This window comes from Somniosus microcephalus, chromosome 9, assembly GCF_052327205.1.
Source record: "Somniosus microcephalus isolate GS21.2 chromosome 9, FLI_Smic_1.0, whole genome shotgun sequence".
In the NCBI taxonomy this organism is placed as follows: Eukaryota; Metazoa; Chordata; class Chondrichthyes; order Squaliformes; family Somniosidae; genus Somniosus; species Somniosus microcephalus.
Window position 1 is genome coordinate 205,353,380 of NC_140995.1, and position 15,076 is coordinate 205,368,455.

Below are 15,076 nucleotides of genomic sequence, written 5' to 3' on the forward strand. Positions count from 1 at the left end.
GAAAGGTCACTTTTCTAAAGTATGCAGGTCAAGAGCCTCTACTAGTGTTGCAGCTACTATCTATAAAACTGCTCCTCCCCCAAGAGCCACTACTAGTGTTATAGCTGCTATCTATAAAACTGCTCCTCCCCCCCCAAGAACCACTACTAGTGTTACAGCTGTTTTTCCCCAAAGCCTGTCCCATGCAGCCACGAGGGTTTCAGTAAATGGACACATTTTGAGTGCACTAATCGACTCATGTAGCTCTGACAGCTTCATCAGTGAGCGGGCTGTGAGTAAGTTAAAACTGCGTATTTACCCCTCGGACAAGAAAATTGTAATGGCTCCGACGACACTGACCACCAACTCTTCCGGCTTTTTTCTTGTTGGCCTTATTCTCAATGGCCGCACTTATTTTTCCACCTGGCTCGGGGTGCTCAAAAACCTATGCAGTGATGTGCTCCTGGGACAGGATTTCCAGAAACAACACAAAAGACTCACTTTCGAGTTTGGAGGGCCAAAGCCGGAGCTTACTATTTCCAAAGTACTGTTTTGTGCACTTTCGGCGGCTTCGCTCGATGAGCCCTCCTTGTTTGCCAATCTTTCCCCCCGATGTAAGCCCATAGTCACTAAATCACGACGTTTCAGCCAAGATGATCTATCCTTTATCGAGGCAGAAATCTCTTGCCTTCTAGCTGACTGTATCATTGAGCCATGTTCCTCTTCCTGGCGGGCTCAAGTCGTCGTTGTTAAAAATCCTCAGAAGCAACAAAAGAAACATCTTTGCATCAATTACTCGCAAACTATTAACCAGTATACCGACCTGAATGCCTACCCACTACCACGCATCGATGACATGGTCAATAACCGTGCCAACTACAGGGTAGTTCAACTTTTGACTTAAAGAGCGCATACCATCAAGTACTGTTAAAAGGACTCTGACAAAAAGTATACGGCCTTTGAGGCCAATGGTCGGCTTTACCAGTTTTGTCGCCTTCCATTTGGGGTCACCAATGGGGCGGCCGTCTTTCAACGGGCAATGGGCAGCCTAGTCAAACAGGAGAACTTAACGGACACTTTTCCATATCTGGATAATATCACCATTGCTGGTCATGACCAGAAGGAGCATGATGCCAACCTCCAGAAATTTCTTGACGTTCTCCGTCATCGCAACTTAACCTTAAATGAGTCCAAATCTGTGAAATCAGTACCATCAGTCAACATCCTTGGCTACTGCGGGGGCAATGGTGTCATCAAACCGGATCCGGAGCGACTTCGTCTGCTTCAGGAGCTCTCTCTTCCTACGAATCTCGGCTCTCTTCGTCGGGCCCTCGGCATGTTTGCCTATTATGCGAAGTGGATACCCCACTTTTCCGACATAATCCAGCCCCTGCTTCACGCAAAGTCATTTCCATTGGACGCGATGGCTATTTCAGCTTTCGACCTCCTCAAGCAACAACTGGAAAAAGCCACGCTTCATTCCATCGATGAAAATCTCCCTTTCGTGGTCGCGTGCGATGCATTGGAGGTGGCGATCTCGGCTACCTTGAATCAAGGTGGTCGACCCGTTGCATTTCTGTCCAGAACTTTGCAGGGTAGCGAGCTCCATTATCATCCTGCCGAGAAGGAGGCTACGGCTATCATCGAAGCAATACATAAATGGAGTCATTTTCTCGCTCATCGCCATTTCACGCTCATAACTGATCAGCGCTCTGTGGCCTTTATGCTGGATAATCGGAAACGCACTAAGGTCAAGAATAACAAAGTACAGCTCTGGAGGATGGAATTAGCCGCCTTTGGCTACACCATTCATTATCGGCCCGGCAAAGAGAATGTGGCCCCAGATACCCTCACCCGTGCATTCTGCTCTTCCATGTCAACTTCGACTCTTACGGATCTTCATACTGACTTGTGCCATCCTGGCGTTACCCGTATGTTGCACTTTGTGCAATCTAAAAATCTCCCATTTTCTACGGAAGACATGAAAAGAACATGCTCCACTTGTAGAATTTGCGCAGAATTAAAACCGCAATTCTTCCGTCCGTCGGTTGGCTCGCTCATACACGCTGCACAGCCTATTCAGCGACTCCGCACTGACTTTAAAAGGGCCATTGCTTTCCTCAACACGAAACACCTACTTGCTTACTATGGTGGACGAATATTCACGCTTTCCCTTTGCTTTCCCCTGCCCCAATATGCTTACTTCCACAGCGATCAAATGCCTCAATCAGCTCTTTTCCCTTTGCGGTATGGCCAATTTCATCCACTCTGATTGGGTCCCTCCTTCATGTCAAGCGAACTCAAAAGTTATCTTTTCCAACGGGGAATCGCCACAAGTAAAACGACATCGTATCATCCTATTGGAAACGGACAGGTTGAGAGATACAATACCATCGTTTGGAACGCTGTTCGTCTTGCACTGAGGTGATACAACGTATCAGACCAGCAGTGGGAAGCTATGCTCCCTGACGCATTGCATTCCATCAGCTCTCTTCTTACTACATCCACCAACGCTACCCCGCACGAACGATTCTTCGGGTTCCAGCGTCGCTCCACTCATGGGACGTCCCTACCATCATGGTTGGCAGCTCCTGGCCCCGTGCTGCTCCGAAGATTCGTCCGATCCTCTAAGAGTGATTCCCTCGTCGACAAAGTGGAACTGAAGGATGTCAATCCCACGTACGCGCACGTGCGGTACCCTGATGGCCGGGAATCCGCAGTGTCACTTTGGGATCTGGCTCCCTGCCCAACCGGTCCCACGGACCCAATCAATAGTGGGATCCGTATTAATGACGCCGATACCCTGCGCTCCTCTGAGGATGACGCCCTACCCGGGACGTCAAGGGATCTGCCAGCTATTCCACCAGATTAACCCGGGGAACAGAGCGCTCCCCGCGGGATGGCCACCTGAAGCCAGGACGCCGGTCAGTCACCGACTACTGAGCAGGGTGAAGCCAGCTCTGCACCGGTGGGGGCCCGCACCCGGAGTCACGATCTCCCTAGTCCCCCTCAGGTCGATCAAGGCAACACGGACTCTGCCAGCCCGCCGGTACAAACCAAGCAGCCCAGGGACCAAAACACGGTCCAAGGAGACGTGCCTTCCGGCCGCCAACGGAAATCCAAACGACTGCGTCTATTCTTAGTCCGATTAATTCGGTGGAAGGAAGCCGCCGGACTTCCAATCTTTCAGGCAGGAAGAATGACATGAATCTTGTCATTCATGTGGAAATGACTTATGAAATGATACTGGGCGGCCTGCTGGTGGTGCTGTCCAGGGAGATTATAAATACTCGGGCATGGGCCCAGCTTGCTCAGGACATTCTTTAACAGGAACTAGTAAAGGACACAACTAGATCTCCATGTTGAAAAACAGTTGATTAAAGCCTGGTTTAATACTTAAACCAAGTGCCTAATAGTTTTCTTACGTCACTGCTTATGTCTTCGTAATGTGGCAAAAATCAGGATTGTGTGTATATAATAGAAGATTTCAAACTGTTAACATTTTTGATGAAGTATGTGCTGTCAGGGTCCTGGAGTGATTAAGTGGTTATTTAAAATCAAAGAGATCATCTTTCAAGCATAACTGCATCCTGCTGTACCATTTTTTAACAGTGAGATATATAATTTCTGCAATTCCACATTCCCTACAGGAAGCCACGTTGGCAGGAATTGTGAATTGGTGAATATAGTCCTATCTCCAGCCCATGCTTCCAATGAGTGCAGCTTCCTGCTAGGAGCACAAAATCACATCGTTAATTTTCAGTTTATTATTGCAATCATGCCGAAGTACAGAGGAAAATAAATGTTTACCTCTTCAAGCGCTTCAAACTCTTCTTCTACTTCATTCTCCTCTTCCTCAGTTTCTCCTTTCTTTTTATCTTTCTCTACCTTGTCTGGATTCCATTGTTCTCGCTGGTATATTTTCCCTGTTACAGGATCTTGACGTTGTCCAGACACACGTTCACACAAGTCATAATCGGGACACTATTAACAAATATAAAAGAAATGCATTAAAATTTCCCCCCTGTAACATTTTGTATAATCTTTGATTTTTTTTGTTACATTTAGTCATGCTTCAAGTGTTCAAATTCCTTCTTTTACTCACTTGTGTGTGGCAACAGAAGTTAACATTACTGAAACATAATCGCAACACACAACTCATTTTACTTTACTTAATTACTTCATGTAATGTGTTTGCCTTTTTTTAGGATTCTTGCCAGAACGACATTGACCTCCATGGGCCAGAAATTGCTGCAGCGGGGTATCTCGCGGCGAGCACCACAAATTAGATTTTTTTCCTCACCCTTTAAGACGTGTAATTTTTGTGCCGCAAATTGCTGGAAATGCAAATTGACAACGGTGCGACAAGGTCAACGGGGCATCTCCTTAACCAATGAAATTTAAGGATAAAGATAACAGACGGAAAAGGTAACAAGGGGAATTAGAGTCAAATTAGATACAGAAAGAGAAATAAAGAGATGGAAAGAAAGATGGATTAAGAGAGAGAGAAAAAAAGACAGAAAGGAAAAGTAAGAAAAACATGTTTAAAATTGAAATACAGAATTTAAAAAACCTCCAGGAATAATTTACTGAGACTCTATAGTTTCAATTGTTCCCTTTCTGGGCCTCCAAGGTTAAGTGGAATTTTAGATCTCAAATTTCAAAAAAACAAAATCCCTGAAGATAAAGCAGGAGTATTTAATCATTGACACTTCATATCTGCTGAAAATATATAATGCATAAATCAGAGGGGAGGGGCAAGGCCATGATGAGATTCAAACACCAGGATGAGAATTTGAAATTGGAAGTGTTGGAAGACTAAGAGGCAATATAGGTCAGCAAGGAAAATGGTTATAGGTGAGCAGGAGTTCTTCATAGAAACATAACTTACAAGGAACCATGTTCACCACTTTAACGGTTCTGTGAATTTACTAGAATTTATAGAATACAGCTAATGCAGTGTGATTAGTCGGTATTAGACATATATTCAGGTGCTTGTGATGCACATTTTACATATGCCTTTTTTAAGCCTAGTATCTGACATCTAAAGAAAAACACCAACATAAATTAAGGCCAGAATTTTCCTTACCTTGGCGGGTCCGGTGCGGCCGGTGTCCGTGGCGGCTACCGACCCCGCTGCTGACTCCATCCCTCTGAACAAAATGAACTTACCTTAATGGAGCCTATTAAGCCTGCCCAGTACGTTACCCGGCACAATTAGATGGAGCAGGTCTGGTGACGTCATTCATGACCCGTTTTAAGCAGAGATCCTTAAAGGGACCCTGGCCACATTAAATTTTAAGTTCAATCTGATATAGTGGGTGTAAAATCTTTACTGCACAATAATATAATAAAAGTTGGGAAGTTATTGGTGCTTTAGTCACAAATCTTTAGACTTTTGTATCAGTAACTGGTACAAATAAAAGATGTGTGTATAGGTAATGCATAAAATTAAGCAAATTTTAAATATAATTGTAAAGGGGTGGATTTACAATTTTATGCAAGTTCAGCGAAGAGCTGCAGAAATCCTGACAGTGTAAGTGGTGCTTACAATGTGCCTCTGGGATTTCTGCAGCTCTTCCATTGATGTTAACAATGCACAAGTGAGAGAACCTCTGCAGAAATTCACCCCAAAGTCTCACACTGAAAAATTAAATTAGTCATGTTCAGGGACTGAAAGCAAATTGAACCAGTGGAATGAGTGAGGAGAATGAAATTACATAAGAGCATAAGGCGTAGGAGCAGGAGTAGGTCATTTGGCCCCTCGGGCCTGCTCCGCCATTCAATAAGCTCATGGCTGATCTGATCTTGGCCTCAACTCCACTTCCCTGCCCGCTCCACACAACCCTGGACTCCTGTACCTTTGAAAAATCTGTCTATCTCTACCTTAAATATATTCAATGACCCAGCTTCCACAGCTCTCTGGGGAAGAGAATTCCAAAGATTCACGACCCTCAGAGAAGAAATTCCTCCTTATTTCTGATTTAAATGAGTGCCCCCTTATTCTGAAATTATGCCCCCTAGTTCTAGATTCCCCCACAAGGGGAAACATCCTCTCTGCATCTACCCTGTCAAGCCCCTTCAGAATCTTATATGTTTCAATAAGATCCCCTCTCATTCTTCTAAACTCCAATGAGTATAGGCCCAACCTGCTCAACCTTTCTTCATAAGACAACCCTTTCATTTCCGGAATCAATCTCGTAAACCTTCTCTGAACAGCCTCCAATGCAAGTACAGGTAGACTACCCTTTATCCGGACTTCCGAAAACCGAAACCCTCTAAAAACCGAAGGTTTTTTCGTTCAGCGTAAGTCGTGCGTGCGAACGAAAAAACCTTCGGTTTTTAGAGGGTTCCGGTTTCGGAAGTTCGGATAAAGGGCAAGTCGTGCGCACGACCCCCCGCCGACCCCGCCGGCCCCGACAACCGCCGACCCCGCCGACCGCCAGCCCCGACAACCGCCGATCCCGACAACCGCCGACCCCCCCGCGGACCCCGCCGGCCCCGACAACCGCCGACCCCCCCGGCGGCCCCGACAACCGCCGACCCCGCCAGCCCCGACGACCCCGCCGGACCCGACAACCGCCGACCCCCCCGCCGGCCCCGACAACCGCCGACCCCCCCCGCGGACCCCGCCAGCCCCGACAACCGCCGATCCCCCCCGCCGACCCCCCCGCGGACCCCGCCAGCCCCGACAACCGCCGACCCCGACAACCGCCGACCCCGCCAGCCCCGACAACCGCCGACCCCCCCGCGGACCCCGCCGGCCCCGACCCCCGCCGACCCCGACTGACTTACGCTGAGCGTCAGCGTAAGTCGTGCGCACGACCCCCCGCCGACCCCCGCCGACCCACCTTCCGAAATCCGAAATTCTCCTTTATCCGAAACTCGGCTGGTCCCGAGGTTTTCGGATAAAGGATAGTCTACCTGTATATCCTTCCTTAAATAAGGAGATCAAAACTGTACGCAGTACTCCAGGTGTGGTCTCACCAACACCCTGTACAGTTGTAACAGGACTTCCCTGCTTTTATACTCCATTACCTTTGCAATAAAGGTCAACGCTCTGTTTGCCTTCCTAAAAACTTGCTGTACCTGCATGCTAACTTTTTGTGATTCATGTACAAGGATCCCCAGATCACTCTGTACCTCAGCATTTTGTAATCTCTCCCCATTTAAATAATCATTTGCTTTTTTATTTTTCCTACCGAAGTGGATAACCTCGCATTTTCCCACATTAAACTCCATCTGCCAGATTTTTGCCCACTCACTTAGCCTATCTATATTCCTTTGGAGATTCTTTGCGTCCTCCACACAATTTGCTTTCCCACCTATATTTGTATCATCAGCAAATTTGGCTACATTACATTCGGTCCCTTCAGCCAAGTCATTAATGTAGATTGTAAATAGTTGAGGCCCTAGCACTGATCCCTGCGGCACCCCACTAGTTACAGTTTGCCAACCTGAAAATGACACATTTATCCCGACTCTCTGTTTGCTGTTAGTTAGCCAATCCTCTATCCATCCATGCTAATATATTACCCCCAACCCCGCGAGCTCTTATCTTGTGTAGTAACCTTTTATGAGGCACCTTATCGAATGCCTTCTGGAAATCCAAATACACATCTACTGGTTCCCCTTTATCTACCCTGCTCGTTACATCCTCAAAGAACTCCAGCAAATTTGTCAAACATGATTTCCCTTTCATAAAACCATGCTGACTCTGCTTGACTGTATTATGATTTTCTAAATGTCATGCTACCACTTCCTTAATGATGAACTCCAGCATTTTCCCAATGACAGATGTTAGGCTAACTGGTCGATAGTTGCCTGCTTTCTGTCTCCCTCCTTTCTTAAATAGGGGCGTTACATTTGTGATTTTCCAGTCCGCTGGGACTTCTCCAGGATCCAGGGAATTTTGGTAGTTACAACCAATGCATCCACTATCTCTGCAGCCACCTCTTTTAAGACTCTAGGATGCAGGCCACAGGCCACTGGGTCCAGGGGACTTGTCCACCTTCAGTTCTATTAGTTTGCCTGGTACTTTCTCTCTAGTGATAGTGATTGTTTTAAGTTCCCCCCCTCCACTCCAATAGCTCCTTGATTATCCATTATTGGGATGCTTTTAGTGTCTTCTACCATGAAGACCGATACAAAATATTTGTTCAAAGTCTCTGCCATTTCTCTGTTTCCCATTATTAATTCCCCAGACTCATCCTCTAAGGGACCAATGTTTACTCTAGCTCCTCTCTTCCTTTTTATATACCCGTAGAAGCTCTTGCTGTCTGTTTTTATATTTCTTGCTCGCTTACTCTCACGAGCTATCTTCTCTCTCTATCATTTTTTTTAGTCATCCTTTGTTGGTTTGTAAAAATTTCCCAATCCTCTGGCCTTTCACTATTCTTCGCAACATTGTATGCTTTTGTTTTCAGTTTGATACCAACCTTTACTTCCTTAGTTAGCCACGGATGGTTCATCCTTCTCTTAGAATCTTTCTTTCTCACTGGAACATATCTTTGCTGAGAGTTATGAAATATCTCCATATATATTTGCCACTGCTTTTCTACAGTCTTACCCTGTAATATATTTTTCCAGCCCACTCTAACTAAGTCTGCCTTCATACCGTTGTAATTATCTTTGTTTAAGTTCAGGACACTAGTTTGAGATGTAGCTTTCTCACCCTCAAACTGAATTTGAAATTCTACCATGCTATGATCACTCTTCCCAAGAGGATCCTTCACTTCGAGATCATTAATTAATCCAGCCTCGTTACACATTACCAGATCTAACATAGTCTTCTCCCTGGTTGGTTCCACAATGTATTGTTCCAAGAACCCATCCCGTATACACTTTAAGAACTCTTCCTCAAGTCTACCTTTGCCAATTTGCTTTGTCCAATCAATATGAAGATTAAAATTTCCTATGATTATAGCTGTACCTTGCTTACAAGCCTCTATTATTTCTTGATTTACACTCTGTCCTAGTGTGGCTACTGTTTGGGGGCCTGTAGACCACTCCCACCAGTGACTTTTTACCCTTATTATTTCTTATCTCCACCCAAACTGATTCTACATCTTGATCTTCTAGGCCAATATCATTTCTCATTACCGCACTGATCTCATCCCTTATTAACAGAGGTACACCACCTCCTTTACCTTTCTGCCTATCCTTAGGAAATGGCAAATACCACTGAATATTCAGTTACCAGCCTTGGTCACCTTGCAACCACGTCTCTGTAATGGCGATTGTTGTATCCGTGTGTTAATGGAGACACGGAATGCAGGAGTAGGTTTCACAGGTGTTTACTGAACAAAGTCTGGTGGTGAACTAACAGATACAAGACACTATACAGGCTTATATAGCCCGAGTGGCCATTACCGGCATTACAGTATACAGGGGCTCTTAAAGGCACATACACCACAATTCCTCCCCTTTTAGACAACCAGTACATAATATTTTAAGTAATCATTAATTAACATGTTTACAAGAACAATAATCTACACATTTGCTGCAGTTAATCAATTATAAAAGTCAGTCTCTCTGGAGGTTTCCTGACTCGGTCCGGATAACGCCTCGGTGGTGTAGTAGGTTTTGGTGGTGTAGTAGGTTCTTTTGGCAAGGTCGATTCGGCTTGAATGCCAGTGTCGGGCTCATCTGATTCCAGTATCACCGGATCGGAGGTAGATACTATGGGTATCTCTGCTTCATCATCAGGCGTATAGAGTGGTGGTGTAGGTTGTCCCTTTTCGGATGACTATGATCTGGTCAGCATGGCGCCTTATTATGCTTTCTCCAATGTCCACGTTATACATCAGTGGTCCTAGTCGTGTGCAAATAGTTCCAGGCTGCCATTTCTCGGTACGGTAGTCCCGGGCCAAAACTTGTTGACCTATCTGGAAGGTTCTAGTTGGCCTTTCATTCATGCCTTGAAATTGCCGGTTCTCCACGTCCCTTCTGATGTTTGGCTTGATCAAATCCAGCCGGCATCTTAGGCTTCTATTGAAGAACATCATGGCGGGAGTTTGGTTTGTAACCACGTGTTGCATTCCTGTATGCAAACAAGAAGTTATCTACCTTATGCTGAAGTTTTATGTCTTCATTACCCATGGCCTTTATGGCCTTCTTGAAGGTCTGGACAAACCTTTCAGCCAATCCATTGGTGGCGGGATGGTATGGGGCGGACGTGTAGTGCTTAACCCCATTGTTTTTTTTAAGAACTTCCTGAATTCTTCAGACACAAATTGCGGTCCATTATCAGAACAGATCTGTTCAGGCAGCCCATTCCTGGCAAATATGGTCCTTAATACTGTGATGGTTTTTTCCGTGGTGGTGGAGGACATCTTTATTACCTCCGGCCACTTGGAGTGTGCATCAACCGCGATTAAGAACATTGAGTCCATAAATGGACCAGCAAAGTTGATGTGTACCCTTTGCCATGGAGATGAGGGCCACTCCCATGGATGTAGAGGGGCTTGTGGTGGGGCGTTTTGGACCTTCTGGCATCCTAGGCAGCTCTTGGTCATTTCTTCGATGTCTCCATCGATACCTGGCCACCACACAAACGCTCTGGCTAGGTTCTTCATTTTCAATCCACCCAGATGCCCCTCGTGAAGCTCCTTTAGCACTTTATCCTGGAGTTTGGGTGGAATCACCACTCTGGATCCACACATCGGTTCCTCGGCACACTGACAGCTGTTCTCTTCTTTGCGAGAATGCTGGCAACAGAGGTTCGCCATGTGCTGGCCATCCCTTCACCGTTAAATCGTAGACTCGTGAGAGAGTCGGGTCATTTCTCGTTTCCTTTTCAATGGCAGAATTTGTTACTGGTAGACATTCTACTATGGTTGAGTGGAACATCTCCACTGGGTCTACTGTAGGTGCCTCTTCTTCCGTTGGCAACGGTAGGCGCGATAAACCATCAGCATTCCCATGCTGTTTTGATTCTTTGTATTCTATGTCATATTGGTGTGCCCCTAGGAAAAGGGACCACCTCTGTAGCCTTTGCGCTGTCATAATGGGAACACCCTTTTTAGGGTTGAATATGGAGACGAGGGGTTGATGGTCAGTCAACAAGGTAAATTTGTGTCAGTGTAGGTAATGGTTGAATTTCTTCACTCCCCATACCAGGCTAAGTGCTTCCCTGTCGATCTGGGCATAGTTACGCTCAGCTGAGTTCAATGAGCGTGACGCAAAAGCTATCGGCCGCTCCGAGCCATCAGGGAATCTATGCGATAATACCGCTCCTACGCCGTAAGGGGATGCATCGCACGCCAGTCTGATTGGCAGTGATGGGTTGTAATGAGCCAAAACTTCCTTGGACGTGATCAAGCCTTTGCATTTATGGAAGGCACGTTTACAGTCTTCGCTCCATTTCCAAATTACTCCCGTTTGTAGCAGTTCGTTAAGAGGGTGCAGAACAGTTGACAAGTTCGGTAAACATTTATGATAGTAATTTATCAATCCCAGGAACGACCTTAATGGTGAGACATTTTCAGGTGCTGGGGCTTTTATGACCGCTTCAATTTTTTCAGGTGACTTATGCAACCCTTCCTCGTTAATTATGTGGCCACAATATGATATTTGTTTCGGGAAAAATTCGCACTTGGGGCGATTTGCTCGTAGGCCCCGTTCTCTCAACCTAGTGAGCACCTGCTCCAAATTGGCAAGGAGCTCGTTGTCGTTTTCTCCTGTTACAAGGATGTCGTCTAGGTAGCATGGAGTCCCCGGAATCCCTTGGAGGACTTGCTCCATAGCTCTTTGCCAGATAGCTGGGGCTAATGCTACTCCGAAAACCAGTCGATTGTACTGGTACGGGCCTTTGTGTGTATTTATCGTGAGATACTTTTTAGAGGCCTCTTCAACCTCCATCTGTAGATATGCCTGAGCCAAGTCAATTTTGGTGAAACGTTTTCCTCCGGATAGTGAGGCGAAAATATCTTCTATCCTCGGAAGAGGATACTGTACCGTGTGAAGGACCGGGTTTACAGTCACCTTGAAGTCCCCACAGATGCGAATTTTTCTCTGTTCTTCAGATTTATCATTATTTAACGTTTTCTTCATGACCGGGATGATGGGTGTTGCCCACTCGCTCCAATCTATCTTGGATAATACGCCTGCCTTTTCCAAATTCTCCAGCTCTGCCTCGACTGCTGGACGAATTGCGTATGGCACCGGCCTTGCCTTAAAAAACTTGGGAATTGCCGCATCTTCCACTTTTATTGAGGCGGTGACGCCTTTCAAGGTTCCTAGTTCCTGTTGAAACACTTCCTTGGCGTTGGCCAAGATGTCTTTTAATCGTTCAGGTATGACGTCATCATCATTTTTTTTCTTACTGGTCACCGTCAGTGCCTGAATGGAGTGCCAGTCTAAACGTATCTTCCTGATCCATTCACGTCCCAACAGCGGTGGACCACCATCTTGCAGAACGTATAAATACAACTTCTGTATTTCCTTGCCGTTGTATACAACAAGCACCTTTATTTTCCCTTTGGGGTATACTTTCTGCCCCGTATATGTTTTCAAGATAATGGATGTGTCTTTCAAAGGTATATGCGGAAATAGCCGCTCGTAATCCCGTCGACTTATGACGGTCAGAGCTGATCCTGTATCTAGCTCCATTTTAACTGGGGACCCCGCTATCGTGAGGGTAACCCAAATGGTCTGGTAATCATCTTTGGCAATTACATTATGTAATTTGAGACAGCTTAGTCTCTTGTTTCCGGAGTCGCTATCGCTCTTCTGGTCTTCGGAGCTACTGTCCGTCATCATTTGTACCTTTCTGTACTTTTCCCTATTGATTTTTTTCCTGTCCGTGGATTTTTTGTGTCCAGATCGGCATACACGTGCAATGTGTCCAATCTTTCCGCATTGCCTGCTTGCTTTGTCCTTGAACCAGCAGTCCCTCTGGTCATGGGTGGATCTGCCGCAGCGATAACATCTCTCGAAACCCTGTGTCATTTCATGGGTGCCGAAGTCCTGTGGCTTTTGCTGTATCTCTGCAGCTCCTCTTGCGGCTGCTTCGTATGATACAGCCATACTGAAAGCCTTGTCCAGTGTCAAATCTTTCTCAGAAAGTAGCCTTTTCTGTGTTCCTTCACTTAGGAGACCGCAGACGAATTTGTCTCGAAGAGAATCTGCCAGTCCTGCCCCGAATTGGCAGTGCTTTGACAGCTTCCTTAATTCGGTGAGGTAATCAGCGTTACTTTCATTCTTGTGCTGATTCCTCTGGAAGAATTTGAATCATTCCGCTATCAGCAGCGGTGTTGGGTTTAAGTGCTCCTGTAGGGTATCAACAATCTCCTTAAAATTCTTGTCCTTTGGTTTGGCTGGAGTGATTAAGTTTCGTAACAGCCCGTATGTCCTTGTGCCCATTAGATTTAGAAGTACTGATGCCTTTTTATTATCTTCTATTTCATTTGCTGTGCAATGTACCTCCACTCTTTCCACATATGTGGTCCAATCCTCTATATCGCTATCGAAAGCATTAATATTGCCAGCCTTAGGCATCCTGAAAAAAAAATGGCGCCTCCCGCGCTTTCCTTTCTTCCCTGCAGAAAAAAAAGGCGCTTCCCGTGCTTTCCCGCCGCTGCTGCTGCTGCTGACAACGCTGTTCTCCGCGGTTTTTTTTTCCAATTGGTGGAGACTCGTTCCCGCCGGACTCTCTGGGACTTTTCCCTCCCTCTGCTTGGTCCGAACGCTGACCTGCTTTGCAGCGCCGGCCGTCTCCCGAGTGCTTCCCCCCCCTCTGTCTCTGTTTACCTCCGCCTTCGCTGCTCGGCTCCGCTGCAGAGCCAGCCGATGGAGCCCCAGCCCGCTGCCCAGGAAGGACCACTGCAGTACCTGCCACCAGCTCGGCCAGCCGGTGAAACCACAGCCTTTCCCTTTTCTTTTTTCTTTGTTTTTCTTCGACTTTCGTCTGAGGAATCGATCTCCTTGGGGTGCTGCCGAATTGCAGGTAAGTCCGTTTCCAATTCGTCGCCACTGTTGTATCCGTGTGTTAATGGAGACACGGAATGCAGGAGTTGGTTTACAGGTGTTTACTGGACAAAGTCTGGAGGTGAACTAACAGATACAAGACACTATACAGGCTTATATAGCCCGAGTGGCCATTACCGGCATTACAGTATACAGGGGCTCTTAAAGGCACATACACCACAGCAATCATACCCATTTATTTCTATTTGTGCTGTCAACTCATCTATCTTATTACGAATGCTGTGTGCGTTCAGATATAGAGCTTTTAACTTTGTCTTTTTACCATTTTTCCCTACTCTGACCCCTCTTTCTGATGCACTCTTATGTACATACGCTCTGTCCCTTTCTGTCACACTCTGGTTATCATTACCCCTATCGCTACCCTGCACTTTTGCCTTCTCTTTTTTTTACTTTTTAAATTTCCGCTCAGCGTATCCCTCCCCCCCCACTATTTCATTTAAAGCCCTATCTACAGCCCTAGTTATTGTTACGGTTGATGACTTGATTTAATGTGTAATCACAGTATACGGTGAGTATGCTTTAAAAAAAACCTGACCAGAAACACAAAAATGTATTTAAATGGTATATGTCATTTTTTATTGTGCAGATCATTTCACTGCAATTACTGTTCAGTTGGAAGGCAACAGCCGAGAATGGCCAGTGAGAGACTAACATTTACCAGTAGCTTTTCAAGTAGAACAGAATCTCCATCAATTTGTTAGCTGATGTAATCAACATGTTTTTATTTTGATTTTTCAAGCTATCAAATAATCAGCTGGAGCAATGGCCACGGAACTCACGCCTCAGGTTGACAGACATGGTTCCGGAGTTGTGTGAATCCCGTGGCCATGCAGGTAAATTCAAAGTAGGTGGGAAAAGGCTATTAAGTGCCAGTAAAGTACCTCAATGATTTCAATTGGGTCCCCTGCCGCTGCAGTTCGGGTTGGCTCCACGCTGACAGATGCGCCAGTGTGGGAAAAGCGCGTGGGAGTGGGTTGACAGCGGGTTCCCAACCCGCTATTAAAAAAAACTTTCCCACCTGACTCGCCACCAATCGTGCCCTCTACCACCAGCGTCTCCAAAACTTCACAGAAAATCAACGCAAGTAGAATTTCTGTTTGCGTAGGAA

The 15,076-nt window shown here is 46.0% G+C and overlaps 1 protein-coding gene across 3 annotated transcripts in view; it reads right to left on the reverse strand.

Moving 5' to 3' along the window:
• ak9 (adenylate kinase 9) overlaps window positions 1–15,076 on the reverse strand; it is a 366,094-nt gene that overhangs the window by 327,565 nt on the left and 23,453 nt on the right. For all 3 annotated transcript variants that reach the window (XM_085997790.1, XM_085997792.1, XM_085997791.1), the window contains exon 7: window positions 3,790–3,963. In XM_085997790.1, the coding sequence (XP_085853916.1) occupies window positions 3,790–3,963 (174 nt within the window). The remainder of the gene's footprint in view (window positions 1–3,789; window positions 3,964–15,076) is intronic.